Raw genomic sequence first — 20931 nt, 5'->3', positions numbered from 1 at the left:
TCTTCATATTTCCACTAATTTGAAAAGAAAGTTTTTATAATTTTATTAATGAAGCATAATCAAATACAACCTAAACATAACTAAATCCTTTTGGATTTATAGCTGAGTATATTGTTAGCTAGGTTTTATTACTCTCTAATTATTTTAAATCAATGTTATATTCCTAGGAGATGTTTAGTTTCCTGTGAACCTGAAGCATTCCCATTTGAACTTTGGAAGATCCTCAAAGAATGAGCACTTGTGTGCTCTTCTAACCACAACAGTTGCTTAAGAAACGTGAGTAAGGACCACTGAAGCCAAAGAACCATCATAGAATTAAGTAACTTTAATTCTGTGAGCATGAAAAGATTTCTTTTTGCTTCCCTAAGGAGTTTACTTTATACTTTTTTCCCCACAAGGAACAAGATAATACATTAAGTATCATTAAGAACATTTTTCAAATACTCTGAACTTCCAAATGAGAGAGAGAGAGAAAGGAAACAAATGTTTTAGTGTGGGTTTCTAAGTAGTATATGTACATGTTTTTAAGGCATCTTATTGTTGGTAGTGTTTTTTGTGAGCACTCTATGATAAAACATTTTGTTTAATCACTAAAGCAGTCTTGTTCACATATCCAAAAAGGACATGAAACACGTGTGCTGGTATACACTTTCTATAAATAATTATTTTTTGAGCTATTTAAAGAATATTCCCCCAAAGCGTACAGTGCCTTGTTGGGATTTTTTTTTTTCCCCTCCCATGAAATAGCCATTATTTAAAATGAGTGGCAGAGGATTAGTCTTTAAAGACAGAACTTGTGTAGCAGTTCAAAGCTATTCCTCTTCGAGAACACATCAGGAATCAAGGAGTTGTATGTAGAAACATGGAAGAGCCCTTCCACAGTGTTGGTTTCAATCACCTATTCTTGCATATTTAACTAATTGTGTGGTAGACCTGTACTCTTAGGTACACCTATTCAGTCAGTGGGATTTACATGTACTTTTGCATTTTCATTCCTGCTGTCCCAACTTAGCAGCCCTAAGATGTGGCTCGGTGGATGTGGCATACTCCCTGTGCGTGGAGACGCCCACTGCACATTTTAGCTGTCTGCTCGCACAGCTCCCTGAGGAGCAGAGCCTGGAGTGGGGTGGGAGGGTGGGGTTCCTATTCCTCACGTTGTGTGTCAGTCCTTTTTTGTGTGATGGTGCCTTCAGAGTAATACATATTTGTTTCTGAACAATGATAAATCTTATGAGAAATATGTGTAGGTTATGTTTCCTAATTTTTGTCCTTTTTTTGCTAAGCCTGTGAAATACTTTGGCTCTGATACAACTTGACTTGAATAATATCTTATCCTGAGTCTTCCTCCAAGGCAGTGCATCTTTCCTGCCAGTACTGTAGTCACCTTTTGGGAACTACACGTGGGTAAGCACTTGTATGTAAGCCATTATACTGCTGTAACTAACGCATACAAACAGTTCTTCTCTTTATACTAATAGTCTTCAAAGTGGATATGTAGTGGGAAGGAAAATTGCTAAGGGGTTCCAGCGTAGCTTTGTCAGTTCATGCTGAGCCATACTGTTTTCCAAAGGGCTCAACACAGTCTGTTTACTGTGCTTTCAGTGTCTGTTTGGATTCTCCTTTTACTGCTTTTCCTAGACTGTACTGTTCTATAAGTAAATGCCCATGTGTGATTTTTAAGATGTGCTGGGGAAAAAATAATAAAACAATACCCAAACCACTCGTTGTTACAGAAATTGTTGCTTTGTTCTTGTTGATTTCATTTAGTCTTTGTTGACAGCTTCATGCTATCATCAGAGAACAACGACACAGTCTGTTCCTATAAGTAGTCTCTCCGGTAGTGAATGACCAGTGAACAGATGCTAATTTGTCCCTGCCTGTGGTTCCCACACTGGAGGGAAGGTTGGAGCTGTGTGGACTCTGAAATAATTAGGGATTGAACCTGTTAAACCCGGTCTTACTTGATAAATTTCAAGATTATAGCCCTTATAAGTTAGTTATAGTTAGTTAAAGCAGTTTTCTACTTGGCTCATATAAGGCTTAGTCTGAATGAACCTTAGAAATCATCTCGTCTTACTTTTGGTCAAACATAATTGCTACCAACCTTTCCATCCCCCCAGGCCACAAACAGATAACCTCATCCTGCTGAACATTTGCTGTGACCACATGGGAATTTATTGCCTTTCTAGCAAGCCTTTTCCCCATTTCTGAAATCTTCCAGAATTCATAGATTTTTGCCTATTAGACCAAAATCTGTGTCCTTCTGTCCATTAATGTGACCTCTGTCTTAGCTAGTTGTAAAGATTGTGCTGTTGCTCTGCTGCAGGGCAGCTCTTCAGATATTTAAAGACAGCTCATGTTCCCCTAGATTTTTCCAGTCAGCTGTTGCTCCTGTCACTTCCAGACCCCCATCTGTCTCCATATATGCCTACTTGATGTTCTTAAAATGAGGTGTCAAGACCTACCTGTTCCAGAATAGTTCCAATGATTTCCTTATTCCTTGTTCCAATATTCTTAGTCACTCATGCATCTGTGCTGGACCTTGCACTGGCACCTCACACTGACCTTGAATTTAACAGTTTGTCTTTTCTGCATGTTCCATTTTGGCCACATCTCCATGGAGGCTGATTTTTTTAATATATATATAAAGCCTCATTACTTATATTTATTCTTACTAAAATTTGTGTCTTACTCTATTTAGTTGCAGATTTTCAAAATTTTAGATTCTTGGCTCTTACAAGGAATACTCTTTGCCCCATCCAGCTTTGGGACAGCAGTAGAATTGAGACATGCACTGTTCTGGATTCTTATCCAAGTAATGGCGGGTCTGTGGAACTCATAGCCAGGGCCTGCCCAATAACACATCCAGGAAAAAGCATTCAAGAGTCAGGGCACTAGTATTTCCACTTAGCATGCTGTTGTTCACCTCTTTTTTGCATTTTGTCAACAAATAGGCTTTCTTTCAATGAATCAACGTTTATGCCAGTTAGACACTAAACATGCAATTACATCTACTTGATTTAGATCTCCAGATGCCAGACTGAAATCCTTTGATAAACCTTACTGCTCCAGTTTTCCTGTGCTACCCTATCAGAAAAACAAATGGGGTCCTACTGCTATCACATTTACTTTTGCCTGTGTTTGCCCTCAGGGGCCTCTTTCTTTTTCAGTATGCTTGTAAACTCCACTTGTGCTGCATTTCCTGATGTCTGTTGATTGTGTGTAGTATTGGCTGATGGAAACCTCTAAATCCATTCTTGCAAAGTTTTGCTACATCCTTTATACCTTTTTGTGCCCACATTAGAGCTGGAAAGATAATTTTTTTAAATGACTGAAATGTGTGGCTATAAGCTATAAAATAATTTAGGAGAAGTTAGAGTTCTAAGTCTAAGAACACACTGGAAAGTATTCTAGTCTGGAAATTGTGTGGATGCTCAATTTTTATCTGCCAACTGCAAGTCACTTTTCCTATTTGGGCCTAATATCTTTTGTAAAATAAAAATCTCTGATGTCCCTTCTGACTGAGTCTGAGTAATTCTAATTGCTGCTGTTGCTGCTGCTGCTAAGTCGCTTCAGTTGTGTCTGACTGTGTGTGACCCCACAGACGGCAGCCCACCAGGCTCCCCTGTCCCTGGGATTCTCCAGGCAAGAACACTGGACTGGGTTGCCATGCCTTCTCCAATGCATGAAAGTGAAAAGTGAAAGTGAAGTCACTCAGTCATGTCCCACCCTTCTCGACCCCATGGACTGCAGCCTACCAGGCTTCTCCGTCCATGGGATTTTCAGCAAGAGCACTGGAGTGGGGTGCCATTGCCTTCTCCAGATTCTAATTGAGTCTCTGTATTTTTGCTTAACACTAGATGTCTTTAGTGGTGAAGAACCCACCTATCAGTGCAGGGGACATAAAAGACATGAGTTCAATCCCTGGGTCAGGAAGATCCCCCGATGGAGGGCATGGCAACGCACTCCAGTATTCTTGCCTGGAGAATCTCATGGACAGAAGAGCCTGATGGGTTACAGTCCATAGAGTCACAGAGTCAGACATGACTAAAGTGACTTAGGATGCACTACCCTAGAATTGATTATTGCATTAATAACTTTTTAATTTACCCCTTATTAGCCAGACACTGCTGGGCACTTAACCCTAGACAAGAAGTTCTGATTGTAATCACAACAGCCCTGTAAAGTGGGTGGTATTGTCCCCCTTTTACCAGTGAAATAATTGAGGTTTGCTCAGTCACTCAGTCATGTCCAACTCTGCGACCCCGTGGACTGTGGCCCACCGGGCTCCTCTGTCCATGGGATTTTTCAGGCAAGAATAATGGAGTGTCTTGCCATTTGCTTCTCCAAGGGATCAAACCTGTATCTCCTACAGTGGCAGGCAGATACTTCACCACTGTGCCACCTGGGGAGCCCAACTGAGGTTTAGCGACGATGAATGACACCCACTGCTGGTAGCCGGGAAGTGGCATTGCCAGAAGATGGAGCCAGGTCTGACAACATCAAGTGTCTCTCTGCTGGCTTCTTCACTGCTCTAGGCTGTTTGTGCTGTGTAGTCAGTCAGAAGTCAGATGCATACAGAATTTCTGCCTTTAAAGTAGATTATAGTCATTGCCTTCCGCTGAAGACCACAAGTAAGGAAACAGAGTCTCCTAAGTACAGAGGAAAGACCACTATCTTCATGACTACATGCCATAGAGATATCAGGAAGCCTTTTGTCCCAGGTGCTGTCATGCTCTGTAAATGTTTAACCCACAAGGTTCTGTGATGATGCCTTTATAGGTTTAATATGAAACTCATAAAAGGAAGTGCTGTATTTGATTTAATAAATTTGCATTTTTATAATTTGTATATTGTATTCCTTTGAGCTGTACTTAAAAATGTAAGAATAACCTGTTACCATAAGTTATACATCTTCCTATAGGGAGACTAGAAATTGAAAACTATTTAAGATTAAAAAAATGTTTTTTTATGATATAAAACCAATCTAAGTTCTTAGGAAATTCACAGTTCCTTAAAACTGCTAATTTAAGAATTAAGGTTGCTGCTGAAGGATTTGAGCGACATTAAGGTACTCAAAAAGTTGCATATATTTTACAGTTAGAAGGAAGGTATAAATTTGGAATCTGGTGGCTACAGTCATGGTGATTATGTAGTTGGACAACCAAGAACCCACAGTTACGGGCTCATCAAAAAATGTGTTGTTTGACTAATACTAAAGGTATAGCCCAGTAAATGAAAACAAAAGCTCCAAATGTTACATTAGTCCTGGCTGTAGATCAACACGGAATAAGAGGCAGTTAGTGAATGGTGGGTAGTGAGCTGCAACTTACACCATTGCTAGGAAGCTGCTCAGTGTGGCAGAAGGCACCTTCAGGAAAGCACAGTCTCCCAGATGTTTCCAGATTGCTGGTAGTCATTAAAAAAAAAAAGACTGAGGAACATAAGACAAAAGGTTGTATTTAGAAATGCTGCTCTTCACTAGAAATGAAAGATTTGTCTTTGGTGATGTTACCGTTTTAAAATCAGGTAGTGCAAACAGCCACACGCCGCTTACCTGGGTTAGACTTCCAGCACTGCTAACTCTCCAAGTGCCAGTGTGGAAATGAGTGCGGGCAATGGTTATATATGGCAGAGGGCTCAAAAAGTTACTCCTGTAAAGCTTCTTTCTCCTGCAAGGCATTTGCCCTTTCTTAAAAAAAATTTTTTTTTTTCTTTTGCCATTTCTTATCTCACTTTTCCTTGTAAGCTTATTTATTTGGGCATCTACCCCATAGCCTTCTACACACAAATTGTTCTAATAACCTCAGGCCAAACCTATCACAGTTGTGTTAGGATTCCTTCTGAGGTGCTCCTCTGAGGTCTGAGAGGCCATGCCTGTGCGTTCCTGTCTCACCGCTCTGGGAGGGAATGCCATCTGTGATTACAGCCGTCTCATTGCTCAATGCTCTCTGCCGAACATCCCGACCATTTCCCCAGTTCCCAGTTGTCCGCTTCTCACAGATGGGTCAGAGTTAGCCACTGTACACTGACCTTCACAAATAACATTGGTGTGAATATCTTGGCCACAGCTAAGGCCAAATTCAAAGAGGGGCCGTCATGAGGAATATGAATGCTTTTGTAGGTGTGTCACGTCACTGATCAAATGAATCTACTTGGTGGTTCTGCACAGAGCAAGTTTTTGTTCATGTCTGAGAAAATGGAAATAACTACTTGTGTACAGCATGCTTATATTCTCAACGTGTGTGGAGGTGGGTTGACTAAGACTATGAAATAATGGATGTAGTCCTTTAAAATGTACTGTCCAGGTATTATGGAGAAATCGTAAAGGAGTAAAAGCTGAAGAAATAGAGGGTTTTGTTTTTTTTTTTGTCGAGAAAAGTGCTTTTAGCACTGAGTCCATGAAGTTCTAGGAGCATAGAAAAAAGCTTTAGGGATGAAAGCCTTTGCTCACACGGCAATATGGAGTCATCATAAAGTTATTTGTCTACTGACATCAGTAAGCAGAGGTGAGTACTTTGAAGGCGAGTTTAAAAGAAACACATCCTAAAACTAGAGGACAGTAAGTGCTTGGGGAGTTAGATCTTCACAGTCTCGTCCAGGGGTCTGACAGCCAGTTTTGGACGCTTGGCTGTTGCCAGGCAGCAACAGGATCTATCAATCCTGGTGGGTACCTCTCTGGAGAGCTCGTGTAATGAAGGGGACAAATGCCATAATTGACCTTTATTCCTTCACTCAGTGGTAGGAGCAGTCAGGATTTCCTGATGCATTACTAACCAGGAAATCCCAACTGCCTAGCGGCAAGGGGTTAAAAACTGCTCTGAAAAGCTTTTTATGTTCTGAAAGGCTAAATTACACATACATGCAAACCACAAACACACAGCACCTGGATAAATAGAGTGTGGCTGAATAAAGACTGAACTATTTGCAAAAGGGAATCTGGAAAACATTTACTTTTGGGTGGTTAACATTACTTACACTTTCTGCTTTTTTTTTTTTTTTTAAGAAAAGTTGAGGAAATATGCAGAAAAAATATTTTTAAAACATGGCTGTTAAAAATAAGATTTCAATTGATTTACTTTCCAAATTTTAAGGGGCTATGGAGCTTGAGAGGGCAGGAGCTACTGCACAATGAAGCAACAACACTTTTAGCACAGAAGTTAAAGAACATTTCCCAGTGATGGTACTGCACTAAGGGATGCACTAAAGGGGTCATTAAACACTGATTGTCCTCCCAGTGTGGGTTCAAATATCACTGGCAAATGGTATCAGCTTATGTAATTAAGAATAAAACTGCTATAAATTCAAAATTGTTAGACTTCATAATAAGCCAGTTTCTGATAGATCTAGTAGAATTTGAGCACCCAGAAGGTCATGCTACAGAGGATTTATGCTGAGAACCTATGTGGGTCCCTGTATGGGTACCTATGTGGCTAACTGATTTCTCCTTGAAGGAAAAAAAAATTGTCAACTCAGCATCAAAAAACTAAGATCACGGCATCCAGTCCCATCAGTTCAGTTCAGTCGCTCAGTCGTGTCCAACTCTGTGCGACCCCATGAACTGCAGCACGCCAAGCCTCCCTGTCCATCACCAACTCCCAGAGTTCACTGAGACTCACGTCCATCGAGTCGGTGATACCATCCAGCCATCTCATCCTCTGTCGTTCCCTTCTCCTCCTGCCCCCAATCCCTCCCAGCATCAGAGTCTTTTCCAATGAGTCAACTCTTCGCATGAGGTGGCCAAAGTACTGGAGTTTCAGCTTTAGCATCATTCCTTCCAAAGAAATCCCAGGGCTGATCTTCAGAATGGACTGGTTGGATCTCCTTGGGACTCTCAAGAGTCTTCTCCAACACCACAGTTCAAAAGCATCAATTCTTAAGTGCTCAGCTTTCTTCACAGTCTAACTCTCACATCCATACATTACCCTTGGAAAAACCATAGCCTTGACTAGACGGACCTTTGATGGCAAAGTAATGTCTCTGCTTTTGAATATGCTATCTAGGTTGGTCATAACTTTCCTTCCAAGGAGTAAGTGTCTTTTAATGTCATGGCTGTAATCACCATCTGCAGTGATTTTGGAGACGAAGAAAAATAAAGTCTGACACTGTTTCCTCATTTATTTGCCATGAAGTGATGGGACCTGATGCCATGATCTTAGTTTTTGGAATGTTGAGCTTTAAGCCAACTTTTTCACTCTCCACTTTCACTTTCATCAAGAGGCTTTTTATTAGTTCCTCTTCACTTTCTGCCATAAGGGTGGTGTCATCTGCATATCTGAGGTTATTGATATTTCTCCCAGCAGTCTTGATTCCAGCTTGTGCTTCTTCCAGCCCAGCGTTTCTCATGATGTACTCTGCATAGAAGTTAAATAAGCAGGGTGACAATATACAGCCTTGATGTACTCCTTTTCCTATTTGGAACCAGTCCGTTGCTCCATGTCCAGTTCTAACTGTTGCTTCCTGACCTGCATACAGGTTTCTCAAGAGGCAGATCAGGTGGTCTGGTATTCCCATCTCTTTCAGAATTTTCCACAGTTTATTGTGATCCACACAGTCCAAGGCTTTGGTATAGTCAATAAAGCAGAAATAGATGTTTTTCTGGAACTCTCCTGCTTTTTCCATGATCCAGCAGATATTGGCAATTTGATCTCTGGTTCCTCTGCCTTTTCTAAAACCAGCTTGAACATCTGGAAGTTCACAGTTCACGTATTACTGAAGCCTGGCTTGGAGAATTTTGAGCATTAGTTTACTAGCATGTGAGATGAGTGCAATTGTGCGGTAGTTTGAGCATTCTTTGGCATTGCCTTTCTTTGGGATTGGAATGAAAACTGACCTTTTCCAGTCCTGTGGCCACTGCTGAGTTTTCCAAATTTGCTGGCATATTGAGTGCAGTACTTTCACAGCATCATCTTTCAGGATTTGGAATAGCTCAACTGGAATTCCATCACCTCCACTAGCTTTGTTTGTGTGATGCTTTTTAAGGCCCACTTGACTTCACATTACAGGATGTCTGGCTCTAGGTGAGTGATCACACCATCGTGATTATTTGGGTCGTGAAGATCCTTTTTGTACAGTTCTTCTGTGTATTCTTGCCATCTCTTCTTAATATCTTCTGCTTCTGTTAGGTCCATACCATTTCTGTCCTTTATTGAGCCCATCTTTGCATGAAATGTTCTCTTGGTATCTCTAAGTTTCTTGACGAGATCTCTAGTCTTTTCCATTCTGTTGTTTTCATCTATTTCTATGCATTGATCACTGAGGAAGGCTTTCTTATCTCTTCTTGCTATTCTTTGGAACTCTGCATTCAGATGCTTATATCCTTCTTTTCTCCTTTGCTTTCACTTCTCTTCTTTTCACAGCTATTTGTAAGGCCTCCCCAGACAGCCATTTTGCTTTTTTGCATTTCTTTTCCATGGGGATGGTCTTGATCCCTGTCTCCTGTACAGTGTCACGAACCTCAGTCCATAGTTCATCAGGCACTCTATCAGATCTAGTCCCTTAAATCTATTTCTCATTTCCACTGTATAATCATAAGGGATTTGATTTAGGTCATACCTGAATGGTCTAGTGGTTTTCCCTACTTTCTTCAATTTAAGTCTGAATTTGACAATAAGGAGCTCATGATCTGAGCCACAGTCAGCTCCCAGTCTTGTGTTTGCTGACTGTATACAGCTTCTCCATCTTTGGCTGCAAAGAATATAATCAATCTGATTTTGGTGTCGACCATCTGGTGATGTCCATGTGTAGAATCTTCTCTTGTGTTGTTGGAAGAGGGTGTTTACTGTGACCAGTGCGTTCTCTTGGCAAAACTCTATTAGCCTTTGCCCTGCTTCATTCCGTATTCCAAGGCCAAATTTGCCTGTTACTACAGGTGTTAATCCAGTCCCGTCACTTCATGGCAAATAGATGTTCAAACAATGGAAACAGTAAGAGACTTTATTTGGGGGCGTCTCCAAAATCACTGCAGATGGTGACTGCAGCCATGAAATTAAAAGACACTTGCTCCTTGAAAGAAAAGCTATGACCAATCTAGACAGCATATTCAAAAGCAGACTACTTTGCTGACAAAGGTCTGTCAAACTATGGTTTTTCCAGTATGGATGTGAGCATAAAGAAAGCTGAGCGCTGAAGAATTGATGCTTTTGAACTGTGTTGGAGAAGACTCTAGAGTCTTTTGTACTGCAAGGAGATCAAACCAGTCAATCCTAAAGGAAGTGAGTCCTGAATATTCATTGGAAGGACTGATGCTGAAGCTGACACTCCAGTACTTTGGCCACCAGATGCAAAGGACTGATTCATTGGAAAAGACCCTGATGCTGGTAAAGATTGAAGGCAGGAGGAGAAGGGGACGACAGAGGATGAGATGGTTGGATGGCATCACCGACTCAATGGACATGAGTTTGAGCAAGCTCTGGGAGAGATAGGGAAGGGAAGCCTAGCATGCTGCAGTCCATGGAGTCAGAAAGAGTTGGACATGACTGAGCAACTGAACTGACCATCACAGCAGGGTTCACTATCTTTCAATAGAACACTGTTAGATTGGACCATAAAAAATCGCTAGTTTTGTAGTTTAAAAACTTCCAAAATCAGCAGTTTCATATAATTCAAGGTACTTTGTTTTTCTCTAAGCCAGGTCAAGAGTTGGGGTTGACAGATTTATGGAAAGAAAAGGGGTGGGGAAACAAGGTAAAGCTCTTGTATGGTTCAGAAAATAAAAATGCCTAAGCAGAATGAGTGGGGTTTTCATTGGAAGGGTTGTGGCCATAACTTAGCCTTATCAGTCTACCAGATGAGGTTTCAGAACTGACCTTTTCATCTGTGATAGAGGTGGAAGAGAAGTTTGGTGGGGTCATGGAAATAGCTTAGATTTTTCTTTTCCTGAGAGGTTACCACACAGAAACAACGCCAGCATTAACGTATCCTAAGTTACAAACGTAGGAAGTAAGCAGAGTTCTCAAGGTACCTCTGCTATTCCTCACTTAAATGAGAACAGAGTTATGAAAAACACTATATGTTGCTTATATATTCAAATTACTAACAAGTAGAACAAAAGAAAACTATGTAAAATTCTTTGACAACTGTTTATTGTCTCTAAACCACAGCACCATAATTATGTTAAGGGCACAAGGTCTCCCACTAACTTGCACATTAAAAAACCAGCAGCAACAAAAAAATTTATAATGTAAGGTATTTTGTTTACATAAAGCATTGTATCTTATATTGAAAACTGAAAAACATCCTAATGCTATATAATATGTATTCATTACAAACTATGAATTAGAACACACAATCCCTGAGATTATTAAAAGCCAAGAAATCCTAGACATTAACTACAGAGTTCTGGGCCTGTTAGGACTAGTACCAAGTCCCTGGATAATATAACCCTTACGCAGGTCACTCTCAAAATACAAAGCACCAATGGTAACAGGGAACATGGGTGCTAACAAGTTCTAATAGAAATAGTGTCCCCATGCAGTTCTGAATTTTCATAAATCTTTCTAGATGTTCTTATATTTCACTTTGTGAAGATTTTTAAAAAATACTAATTATTTTTATTATAAACTGTACAAAGTCCAATGTGTAACAAATGTAAAGATGCCAGTAGCTAACTGGAGATTAAAAAAAGAGTGAAAAACAGACATAAAGCCATTATGATAAGTCCACTATCAGACATTACTACATATTCCATCCTATAATCTCATAAATCAAAGCTTTTAACTCTCTGGATTCATATGTGACTGTATTCTTTCCAATATGCATTCTTTCTTCTTCCAGGGTTTCTTCAATAACTGCAGGTATGTCCCTCCCATAAAGTTCACAGTGTTCTAAAAACTGAACACATTCTTGAATGACACTGTCACGAAGCATGATGGTGTGTTTTGACATGTTTTCTAATAATGACAGGAAGCATCTTTTGGCATAATACCATGTATCAGTTCCTAGTTTTTTATTACAAGGTTCCAAGCTTTTGATAACCCGGGAAATACCAAAGTCATAATTCCCTTTGGCACAATAAAGCGTCCCTATCACCAAATTCACAATGCAGAGATGGTAGATTTTCTTATCTGGATCATCATAGGAGAGCTGCTCTTCCTCCTTTCCAATCTTCCTCATCAACTCCTCAGCTTCTTCATTTTGACTTATCATAATATACGAAACACACAGGTTGGCCAGCACAATAGCACTGACATTCAGGATGTTGTCATAATGCTTCTTGACTATGGGCTCATAAAAACCTATGGCTTCTTTGTATTTGTTTTCCTGCATGAACAGAACATGAGCCACATTCAGCTTCCACACATGGTGGTCGTTACAGAATTCCACAGATTTGCGGAAGAGTTTTTCCACCATTGGGTAATTTTCAAGGTTCCAGTAGATTTTGGCCTGGGCCATCAACACAGGAATGTACTTCTCAAGGGTGTCCTCATATTCATTCACTGCCTTTTTGACAGCTTCATCATCTTTATTGTGTCTTGCTTCCTGCACTTGTATGGTGAGTTTCCGGAGCTGTTCAGTCAGCATCCCTGCTAGGCCATCAAGCTTAATGAAAGCCTCTTCAGGAGCTGTCTGGCAAGTGACCATGGCATCCAAGAAGTCATAGAGATAGGGTGTGAGGAATTCGTAAGTCAAATGGGCATTCTCTGCCAGGACGTCTGCTGCCAGGTCAAAATACTCATATTCACAATAGAGCAGCAACAGGTTGCCAAAGGTCTCTGGGGGAAAGGGGATCTGCTGGAGCAAAAACTGTAGTTTTTCAAACCCTTCTGTGGGCCTGGCATCCATGTTCATTAGTGCCTGATTGTGCAGGGTCACGGGGTCTAACTCCTCCTCTGCTCTTGGTGGCATGTCAGTGAGGGCCTCCTGGGCCGCCTCATAGTTTCTCAGTTGGTATTCTATGGCGGCCCTGAGGTTGAAGGCTTCCACCAGGGCAGTCTGGTGAAGGACTACGGTGTTGCCAACACTTCGAACATCAATGCCCACAGTGGTCATGCCCACACCCAGCTCTGGGTGCTGGCGGATGCCATGCTCAATAATGTCCGCGATATGCTTCAGAGCTAGGGCATAGTGCCGGCTGCTATAATAGGCCAAAGCCAGGTTGTAGGAAAGATCAGGCCGGTAGCCCGAAGCCTGCAGGGCCGCAGAGAACTTGGAACACGCGGCTTCATAATGTCCCTCCTTGTAGAGCAGACAACCCAGATTGACCTGGCCATCCAGCTCGTTCTCGCCCCCGCTGTCTTCTCCTCCTTCACTCAGTAGCTGCTCCACCAGGCTCCTGGCCCCGGGCAGGTCTGCCTCGCTGTACTTAATCGCGGCTTGGAGACGGAGGACCCGGTTGTGGTAGGCGGGGTTGTCCAGGAGGAGCAAGGACACGCGGGTGGCCTCTGGGTAAAGGCAGGCCTTGTACAGGGCCTGGGCCTGGTACAGGCGGTATTGCTCCAGCTCCGGGTGCAGCTGGCCCAGCTGCTCATAGCACTCGGCAGCCAGCGCGAACTCCTGTAGGCGGTAGTAGCAGTAGCCCAGCAGCGACAGCCCGGCGCGGCTTCTCGGGCTCCGCTGGAGCTCTCCGCCCAGCAGCTGCACGGCCTCGGCGTACCGGGCATCCCGGATGAGTCGGTAGACAACCGCGGTGAACTCCCCGTCGGGGATCTGCGAACCCCCCAGGCCCGCCATAACCGCCTCCGAGGTTGCTTACGCTCGTTACCAGGGCAACAAGACAACCGGAAACGGAAGGCTGCGAAAAAGGTTGGTGTTTTTAATGGGCTTTTTTGGGTGGGGAGGTGCTCCTAAAGTACTTTGCAGCGGAACGATCAACCTGAGATTGAAAAGAGTCACTAATGTGTGTATTCCAATTATTGGCCTGGTCCCTGAAGACTCCAGTGTGAGCGGCGTTAGACGCGAAAGGAAAGACCTTCTGGCCGTTCGAAGACGGAAACTCTACTTCCCGGCATGCACCGGTTCGCACCGCCAGGGGACGTAGCCGCGCTGCATGCTGGGAGGCGTAGTCCTCGGGGCGGACCCTGGGGTGAGGGGAGATGAGGTCGCGGTCACCTTCCGTTCTATGGTAAATGAGGATTGTTGACTGCCTGTTGTGTCTCTGGCGCGGAGGTGGAAAGTTTACGGTTTGAAGTCCCTTCCGTTTTTGAGCCTTTAGACACTGCAGTGTGTATACATAGTGGTGTTTCACGTTGTTTTCGTGAATGAAACGGGAATGGAAAAAAAGAAATGTCAGTTTGGTATTCTCCGCGAATTACAGTAGACTTTCTGTCTTTGGGCCGTCCCGTGGGCGCACTTTCTAAGAACAAAACAGTGCGGCGATCAATTCTTATTTTGTTGTTTCAGAGGTTGGTAGCAGGAAAGAGTGCTTGGAGTTTATGTGATACTTAGGTTCGACTTTAGTTTCAAGCGCCTGCGCTCCCGCTCCCACTACCCCTCCCGCTCCCCCCGTTTTTCCGTAACTACAAATATTACTGACTTCATATTAGCATTTAAACTTGGCCCTGAGGTCTGTCTTGACTCTCCAGATTTCACTACGAAGTGGAAAAACCTTGAAGAAATCTACGACCTCGTGTTTTCCAAGAAGGGTGGAGGCGAGGAGGAAGCACATTCCAAAGTTTTCCCTTTTCTGTGCACCGTTAGTCTTTGAACTTTCCAGCCTACTTAATCTGTGGCTGGATTTTCTTTTGTTCCTTTGTTATGTATTTGGAATAGATGCCCTAGATTCTGTGTTACTACTTTAAGATCTGTTTGTGTGTAAATTCTTTGGAATTTAATAGTGCTCAGTATGGGGCTTCCCAAGTGGAGCTAATGGTGAAGAACTCAGCTGCCAATGCAGGCAACATAAGAGATGCAGGTTCAATCCCTGGGTTGGGAAGATCTCTTGGAGAAGGAAGTGGTAACCCACTCCAGTATTCTTGCCTGGAGAATCCCATGGACAGAGGCGCCTGGCACACTACAGTCCATAGGATCGCAATGAGTCGGACGGAACTGAAGCAACTGAGCACACACACATGTATCACATGAGGGCCCAGCTTTGAGGGAATATAGTGTCTTGCTTTCTCGGTTGTTATTTTTTCTATTAAAACAAACAAGCAACTTTAGCTGGTAGAATTTGAACTTCCTTCCCTGAGTTGCAGCTGTGAGCAGATGTTAAGGAGGTGATAAGTGGGAGGTGGTGAATTTCCTAATCATCTATTATAGCTAAAAAGAGACTTCAGTATCAAGAAATTGACTTCATATTCTCATCCATTCTTCTCCCTTGCTGCAAAGTTTGCCAGAGTTGTGTTCTGCTGAAGCATGAAACTGGACAAGGAACTGTCCACTGCATAAATACCAAGTAAAAGACAAACTGCACTCCTTCCAGTGGGTTTGAGTGGGCCACCCATGATGCCCAGAGAAAGCAGCTGAGAAAGACTTTCTTTGGTCATAACTCAGTAATCTGACTCCGAGGCTTCTTCCAACCCAATCTCTGCTGAAGTCCTAAGAGGTCCATGATTTGAGGGATGCTGTCCAGTGCTGCTCAGTAGTAAAGGAATAGGGTGCCTTCTCCTTCATGCCTGCGGGATTGATACTTAGCTCTTGGGGAAAAAAAATATCCAAAAGGCTCAGTCTTTTAAAATACTTATGTATGACCTGATACTTTGGATAAGATGCTATTATAAATCAAGGTAACGAGACAGAACATGGAAATCGGAAATTGTGTTTTGTATCTTTAGTCTTATCAATCCGATTTTCAGGGTTGTATTTGCATCATGAAAGCATTCACCTTCAAATGGCCTCTTGGGAATGGAACCAAAATAGAAGGCCTCTACTCTTCCCTAAATCTCTCCCCTCCCTACAGGCATCAGTTGAGGACCCCTCTTTGTGCTGCTTCCCCTGTCTGTGAGTGTGGCTGCTGAAGTGGGCCAGAGGGAAGCCGTTCTTCCTCCTTATTTCATGTGCTGCTGCTCCTGAGGCCTGGCTTGAAAAAAGCAGGACATTCGGCTTAGACAGATGGAGGGCAGGGTCATTTTCAAAATGAAATGAGTGCACCAATCACACTGTGAAATTGGCATGACCATGCCTGCTGCTGTGATAGACCGACTTTTATTTAGTCTATGACAGGCAGTTGGAGAATAGATTAGGGTTTTTTTGGGGGAGGGGCAGGGGATGGTGAAAGAAGGCCCTTTAATTAATGATAGAAATTCTGGAAAGCAATAAATGGGGTGGGATATTATAAAATGTCATAAAGGATCATTTTCTTTCCAACAGAATCTTGGAAAGCTGAAGCATGTATCAAAAAGTTAGTGTATTGTACTATTTCTAGCAATAATATAGCATTTGGTGGTTGCAGTAAAAAGATTTAGTGCCTTGTTGAAAGGAATTAGATTTTAGGAAAATGGTGTTGGACTCAGGGTGGATTTTGCTGCATAAAGGGAGGCATATTTACCACACAGGAATTTCATTCAGGCAAAATGTATAGGAGCTAAAAGATGATGTTTGGTTCCTAACATGCTTATCTTTCTGCCTGTCAAAATTGAGATGATCAAATCCCATGTATATTCTATTTGGCATTTCTTTTAAAAAATAATTGGAAATGATTGTTTCTTAATTACCTTGTAAGAATAACCACATCTTTTGGGCAAATATTGTTCATCTATGAGTATTTCAAGCATAGCTGTGGTCAGACATCTTGAGAAAGGAAGACATTCAGCAAAATCATTTTCCAAGTGGTTATTTCTGTCTCCCATTTAGACCATTTTTATGCTGGGTGGAAGATGGAGAGGCTCGATTTCCTTGCTTCCTCTGGAGACCAGCTTGATTTTTTGGTCCTGTGTGTCCATTGATAATGATAGAACTGATCCTTCTTTCGTCACCTCTTGCCTCTTACCCCTCCATCCCCAAAACAGGGAGAAAAGAATGGATTAGTGTCAAGTTTTAATGAAGTTCACGGACCTTTAGGAGCATCTGTTCAATCTTTTAAGACTTTTGGAAAAGACTGTATGCTGAATCAGCACTTGAGAACATTTATGCTTAGATGGTGAGAAATTTAAGTTCATTGAGAGCTTTTAATCTTTTTTTTCCCCAATAGTTCTAGCTCTATTAATATTTTAGATGGTAATGTATTTCCTTGGTATATTTTGCTTTTGATCAAATGATTTCTATTTTGAGGTTTATGATGTTATTATCCAAACTAATTTATTAGGCAGAACACAATAACTTTATGGTTTATAAAAAGAAATTAGCAGAGAACACACAACTTTGTGTACTGCCATTGAAATATTCATTCCCTGCAGTTAGAGTGTGCTATGGGAAGCACTGGACATGGAACAACAGACTGGTTCCAAATAGGAAAAGGAGTATGTCAAGGCTGTATATTGTCACCCTGCTTATTTAACTTTTATGCAGAGTACATCATGAGAAACGCTGGGCTGGAAGAAGCACAAGCTGGAATCAAGATTGCCAGGAGAAATATCAGTAACCTCAGATATGCAGATGACACCACCCTTATGGCAGAAAGTGAAGAAGAACTAAAAAGCCTCTTGATGAAAGTGAAAGAGGAGAGTGAAAACGTTGGCTTAAAGCTCAACATTCCAAAAACTAAGATCATGGCATCAGGTCCCATCACTTCATGGGAAATAGATGGGGAAACAGTGGAAACAGTGTCAGACTTTATTTTTGGGGGCTCCAAAATCGCTGCAGATGGTGACTGCAGCCATGAAATTAAAAGACGCTTACTCCTTGGAAGGGAAGTTATGACCAACCTAGATAGCATATTCAAAAGCAGAGGCATTACTTTGCCAACAAAGGTCCATCTAGTCAAGGCTGTGGTTTTTCCTGTGGTCATGTATGGATGTGAGAGTTGGACTGTGAAGAAGGCTGAGTGCTGAAGAATTGATGCTTTTTTACTGTGGTGTTGGAGAAGACTCTTGAGAGTCCCTTGGACTGCAAGGAGATCCAACGAGTCCATTCTGAAGGAGATCAGCCCTGGGATTTCTTTGGAGGGAATGATGCTGAAGCTGAAACTCCAGTACTTTGGCCACCTCATGCGAAGAGTTGACTCATTGGAAAAGACTCTGATGCTGGGAGGGATTGGGGGCAGGAGGAGAAGGGAACGACAGAGGATGAGATGGCTGGATGGCATCACCGACTCGATGGACGTGAGTCTCAGTGAACTCCGGGAGTTGGTGATGGACAGGGAGGCCTGGCGTGCTGCAATTCATGGGGTCACAAAGAGTCAGACATGACTGAGCAACTGAACTGAACTGATGGAATGCACTGCTGGGGCTGCTACCTAAATTAGTTCATTTGAGCATTTTTTCACTGCTCTTAGTTCTAATAGGCAATGATTCATGGTATCATTTCTTTCTTCCAAGACTGGTACCCTTCATAGTCACATATATCCTGTCTATGCTTGTTTTCATTTCTGCAGTACAGCTATGAAAATAATAAATTGGATGGGAAAGGTCTTTGAATATATGGTTAAAAGATGATATTCCTAAAAGAAAAATACCATCAGCCTCTGAACACGTTTTCTGACATGCGAAGCCTCCAAAATGTTTTTCCATCAGAGAGCCATCCATGATGGTGTTGATAACCAGCTATCCTGTTGAAAAGTAGTATACTCCTTTTAAAGACTTTCTCTGTGGAGAGTTATGGAATACACATCCAGGGCCTGTGCTGGTGGACTAAGAGACCAACTCAGATGTCAAGCCTGTCCTTCAAGCTTCCTGCCCCCACATTCCTCACGTCCAAAGAATCAAGTTCTGACAATTCTGCCTCTGAAATATCTCAACTCTATACTTCTCTCCAATTTCTACTGCCATTACTCTGGTTTCTGCCACCACCATCTCTCTTCTAGATTTGCAACATACCTATATGGCTTTCCCTCATGTCTTACTGGAACTCTTACAAAGATTTTAAGGCATTTTATCTCCGTTCTTATTTAAGAGTTTTCCTATGGGAACTTCATGAAGGCTTTAACTTTTGTCCTTCTCTGGCCTTGGCAAATGGAACCCTGGAGACTTTCCCTTCTATATGTAAAAGACTTATAATAACAAAAAAGCAAAGAAATAAACCCAAAATTGATTAAGACATGAAGATGTCCATAGATGACATAACATACTTGAAAGAGGCTAATTTGGTATAAACCACCTGAAGTCCAATCACTGTTCTGCCATACCAACAATGTAGACATGGAAAAGGTTCTTAGCCTCACTGAATCATGGCTTCCTTATTGGTAAAAGAGACCAAAATCATTTTGTTCAAGATAATACAAAGCGTCTGGCCCATAGTGGGCTTCCCAGGCACTAGTGGTAAAGAACCCGCCTGCCAAAGCAGGAGACGTAAGAGACACAGATTTGATCCCTGGTTCAGGAAGATCCCCTGGAGGAGGGCATGGCAAGTCACTCCAGTATTCTTGTTCGGAGAATCCCATGGACAGGGGAGTCTGGCAGGCTACAGTCTACAGGGTCGCAGAGTCGGACAAGACTGAAGCGAATTAGCACACACACACTGGCCTGTAGTAAGTACTTAATGCATTTTATTATTATTACATATATGGAGCTATTGACATTTCTTTGGAATCAGAGTATTTGGGGCTTAAACAAGTATGGGACAAATTTACTGAGTTAAACGTCTGCCATCCAGGAGTAGATGTTCTCCTGATACTTCAGATGTTGTATTCCTGAATTCTGATAAACTCCAGAATGTGAAGGGCTTTTTGTTATCTGGCATAAATTAAAGCACCAGATTAATTATATTTTGTTCATTCAACAAATTAACGAGTGCTTACTCTACCCAAGGCACTGCATGTTGTGGAGAGTCCAGAATCTTCAAGGAGCATACATACAGTCCAGGGGAGATACTACAAATACATTTTTTAAAAAAAATCATAAGCCAGGCAGCATATGCAGTGCTTTAAGAATGATATAGGGCTACCCAGATGGTACTAGTGGTAACGAACCCGCCTGCCAATGCAGAATCTGCCCAACAGATGCAGAATCTGCCAAACAGATGTGGGTTCAATCCCTGGGTTGGGAAGATCCCCTGGAGGAGGGCATGGCAACCCACTCCAGGATTCTTGCCTGGAGAACCACATGGACAGGGGAGCTTGGCAGGCTACAATCCATAGGGTCACAAAGAGTTGGACACGACTGAAGTGACTTAGCATGCATGCATGCAAGAATGATATGACAGGGAGGTTCAGAGTTTATAATACCAATGAACCTCATTTGGCTGGAGCAGTGTTTTGCAACCCTATCAGATACCTTGCTCCTCCCTTTTATAGCAAATATTGTCCAAGGCCCTCTTTACTGTTTTGAAATGAAGTTTATATATAATATGTAACATCCTACATGCATAATTTATTTTCTCCCGTCTCATTTTTCATTCCTTATTTCTCTCAAATTGTAGGTGTATGAAATAACTAATCATAATCCTTGGTCATTGACACACTCTCCATTATTGGTCTGTGTATGGTCCTCTTCTAGTCTTCTGTTTGTTTAGCTAGGTATTTAAAATAATGTCATAATCACCATTGAAACCACCACCCACCAGAAAAGATAGGACCTTTACTGTAACATCCATCTGACCCTGGAGATACAGATCCCTCCCTGCTATCTTTTTGTCTTCTTGTTTTAGGTAACCATTACCCTGAATTCCATATTGGTCATGTCTTGCTTCCTTTTTTATATAACTTCATTGAATCTGTATGAATTTCTTTAACATTCTCATTTTAATTGTTTCAGCCTTAAGAAAAAAGTTTACATAGCATGTTCTATTTTCAGTTAATACTGTAATTCTAACATCCATCCATACTGTTGCATGTGGCAGTGTGATTCAGTGGTTTCAGCTGCTCCACTGTTTAACATCATATGAATATTCCATGATTTACTCACTCTTCTATCAATGGGCATTTCAGTTTTTCTAAATACAATAGTTATTATTTGGAAA

The 20931-nt window shown here is 41.9% G+C and overlaps 2 protein-coding genes across 5 annotated transcripts in view; one reads left to right on the top strand and one right to left on the bottom strand.

Moving 5' to 3' along the window:
* AGPS (alkylglycerone phosphate synthase) overlaps nt 1-10731 on the top strand; it is a 139561-nt gene extending 128830 nt beyond the window's left edge. The window contains exons 20-21 of one of the 4 annotated variants that reach the window (XR_009491137.1): nt 168-1404; nt 4376-10731. Coding sequence is in view for 1 of the 4 variants with exons in the window: in XM_059876460.1 (XP_059732443.1) it covers nt 168-178 (11 nt within the window). In the remaining 3 variants the exon portion in view is untranslated. Of the gene's footprint in view, nt 1-167; nt 1721-4351 lie in introns of those variants that run through there. The other 3 variants (XR_009491136.1, XR_009491139.1, XM_059876460.1) reach the window with 3 other exon arrangements.
* Nucleotides 10732-11067: 336 nt separating this feature from the next.
* Nucleotides 11068-13708, bottom strand: IFT70B (tetratricopeptide repeat domain 30B). The gene has a single exon (NM_001099091.1). The coding sequence runs from the start codon at nt 13669-13671 to the stop codon at nt 11677-11679; it is 1995 nt and encodes a 664-aa protein (NP_001092561.1). The 5' UTR covers nt 13672-13708; the 3' UTR covers nt 11068-11676.
* Nucleotides 13709-20931: the final 7223 nt, after the last annotated feature.

The sequence above is a fragment of the Bos taurus genome, chromosome 2 (genome assembly GCF_002263795.3).
Source record: "Bos taurus isolate L1 Dominette 01449 registration number 42190680 breed Hereford chromosome 2, ARS-UCD2.0, whole genome shotgun sequence".
Classification (NCBI taxonomy): Eukaryota; Metazoa; Chordata; class Mammalia; order Artiodactyla; family Bovidae; genus Bos; species Bos taurus.
Note: the sequence above shows the minus strand (reverse complement) of the source record. Positions and strands in the feature narration are given on the sequence as shown.

Bases quoted from the DNA above. Each gene is read 5' to 3' on its own strand.
- IFT70B (NM_001099091.1), bottom strand. From the start codon at position 13,671: ATGGCGGGCCTGGGGGGTTCGCAGATCCCCGACGGGGAGTTCACCGCG.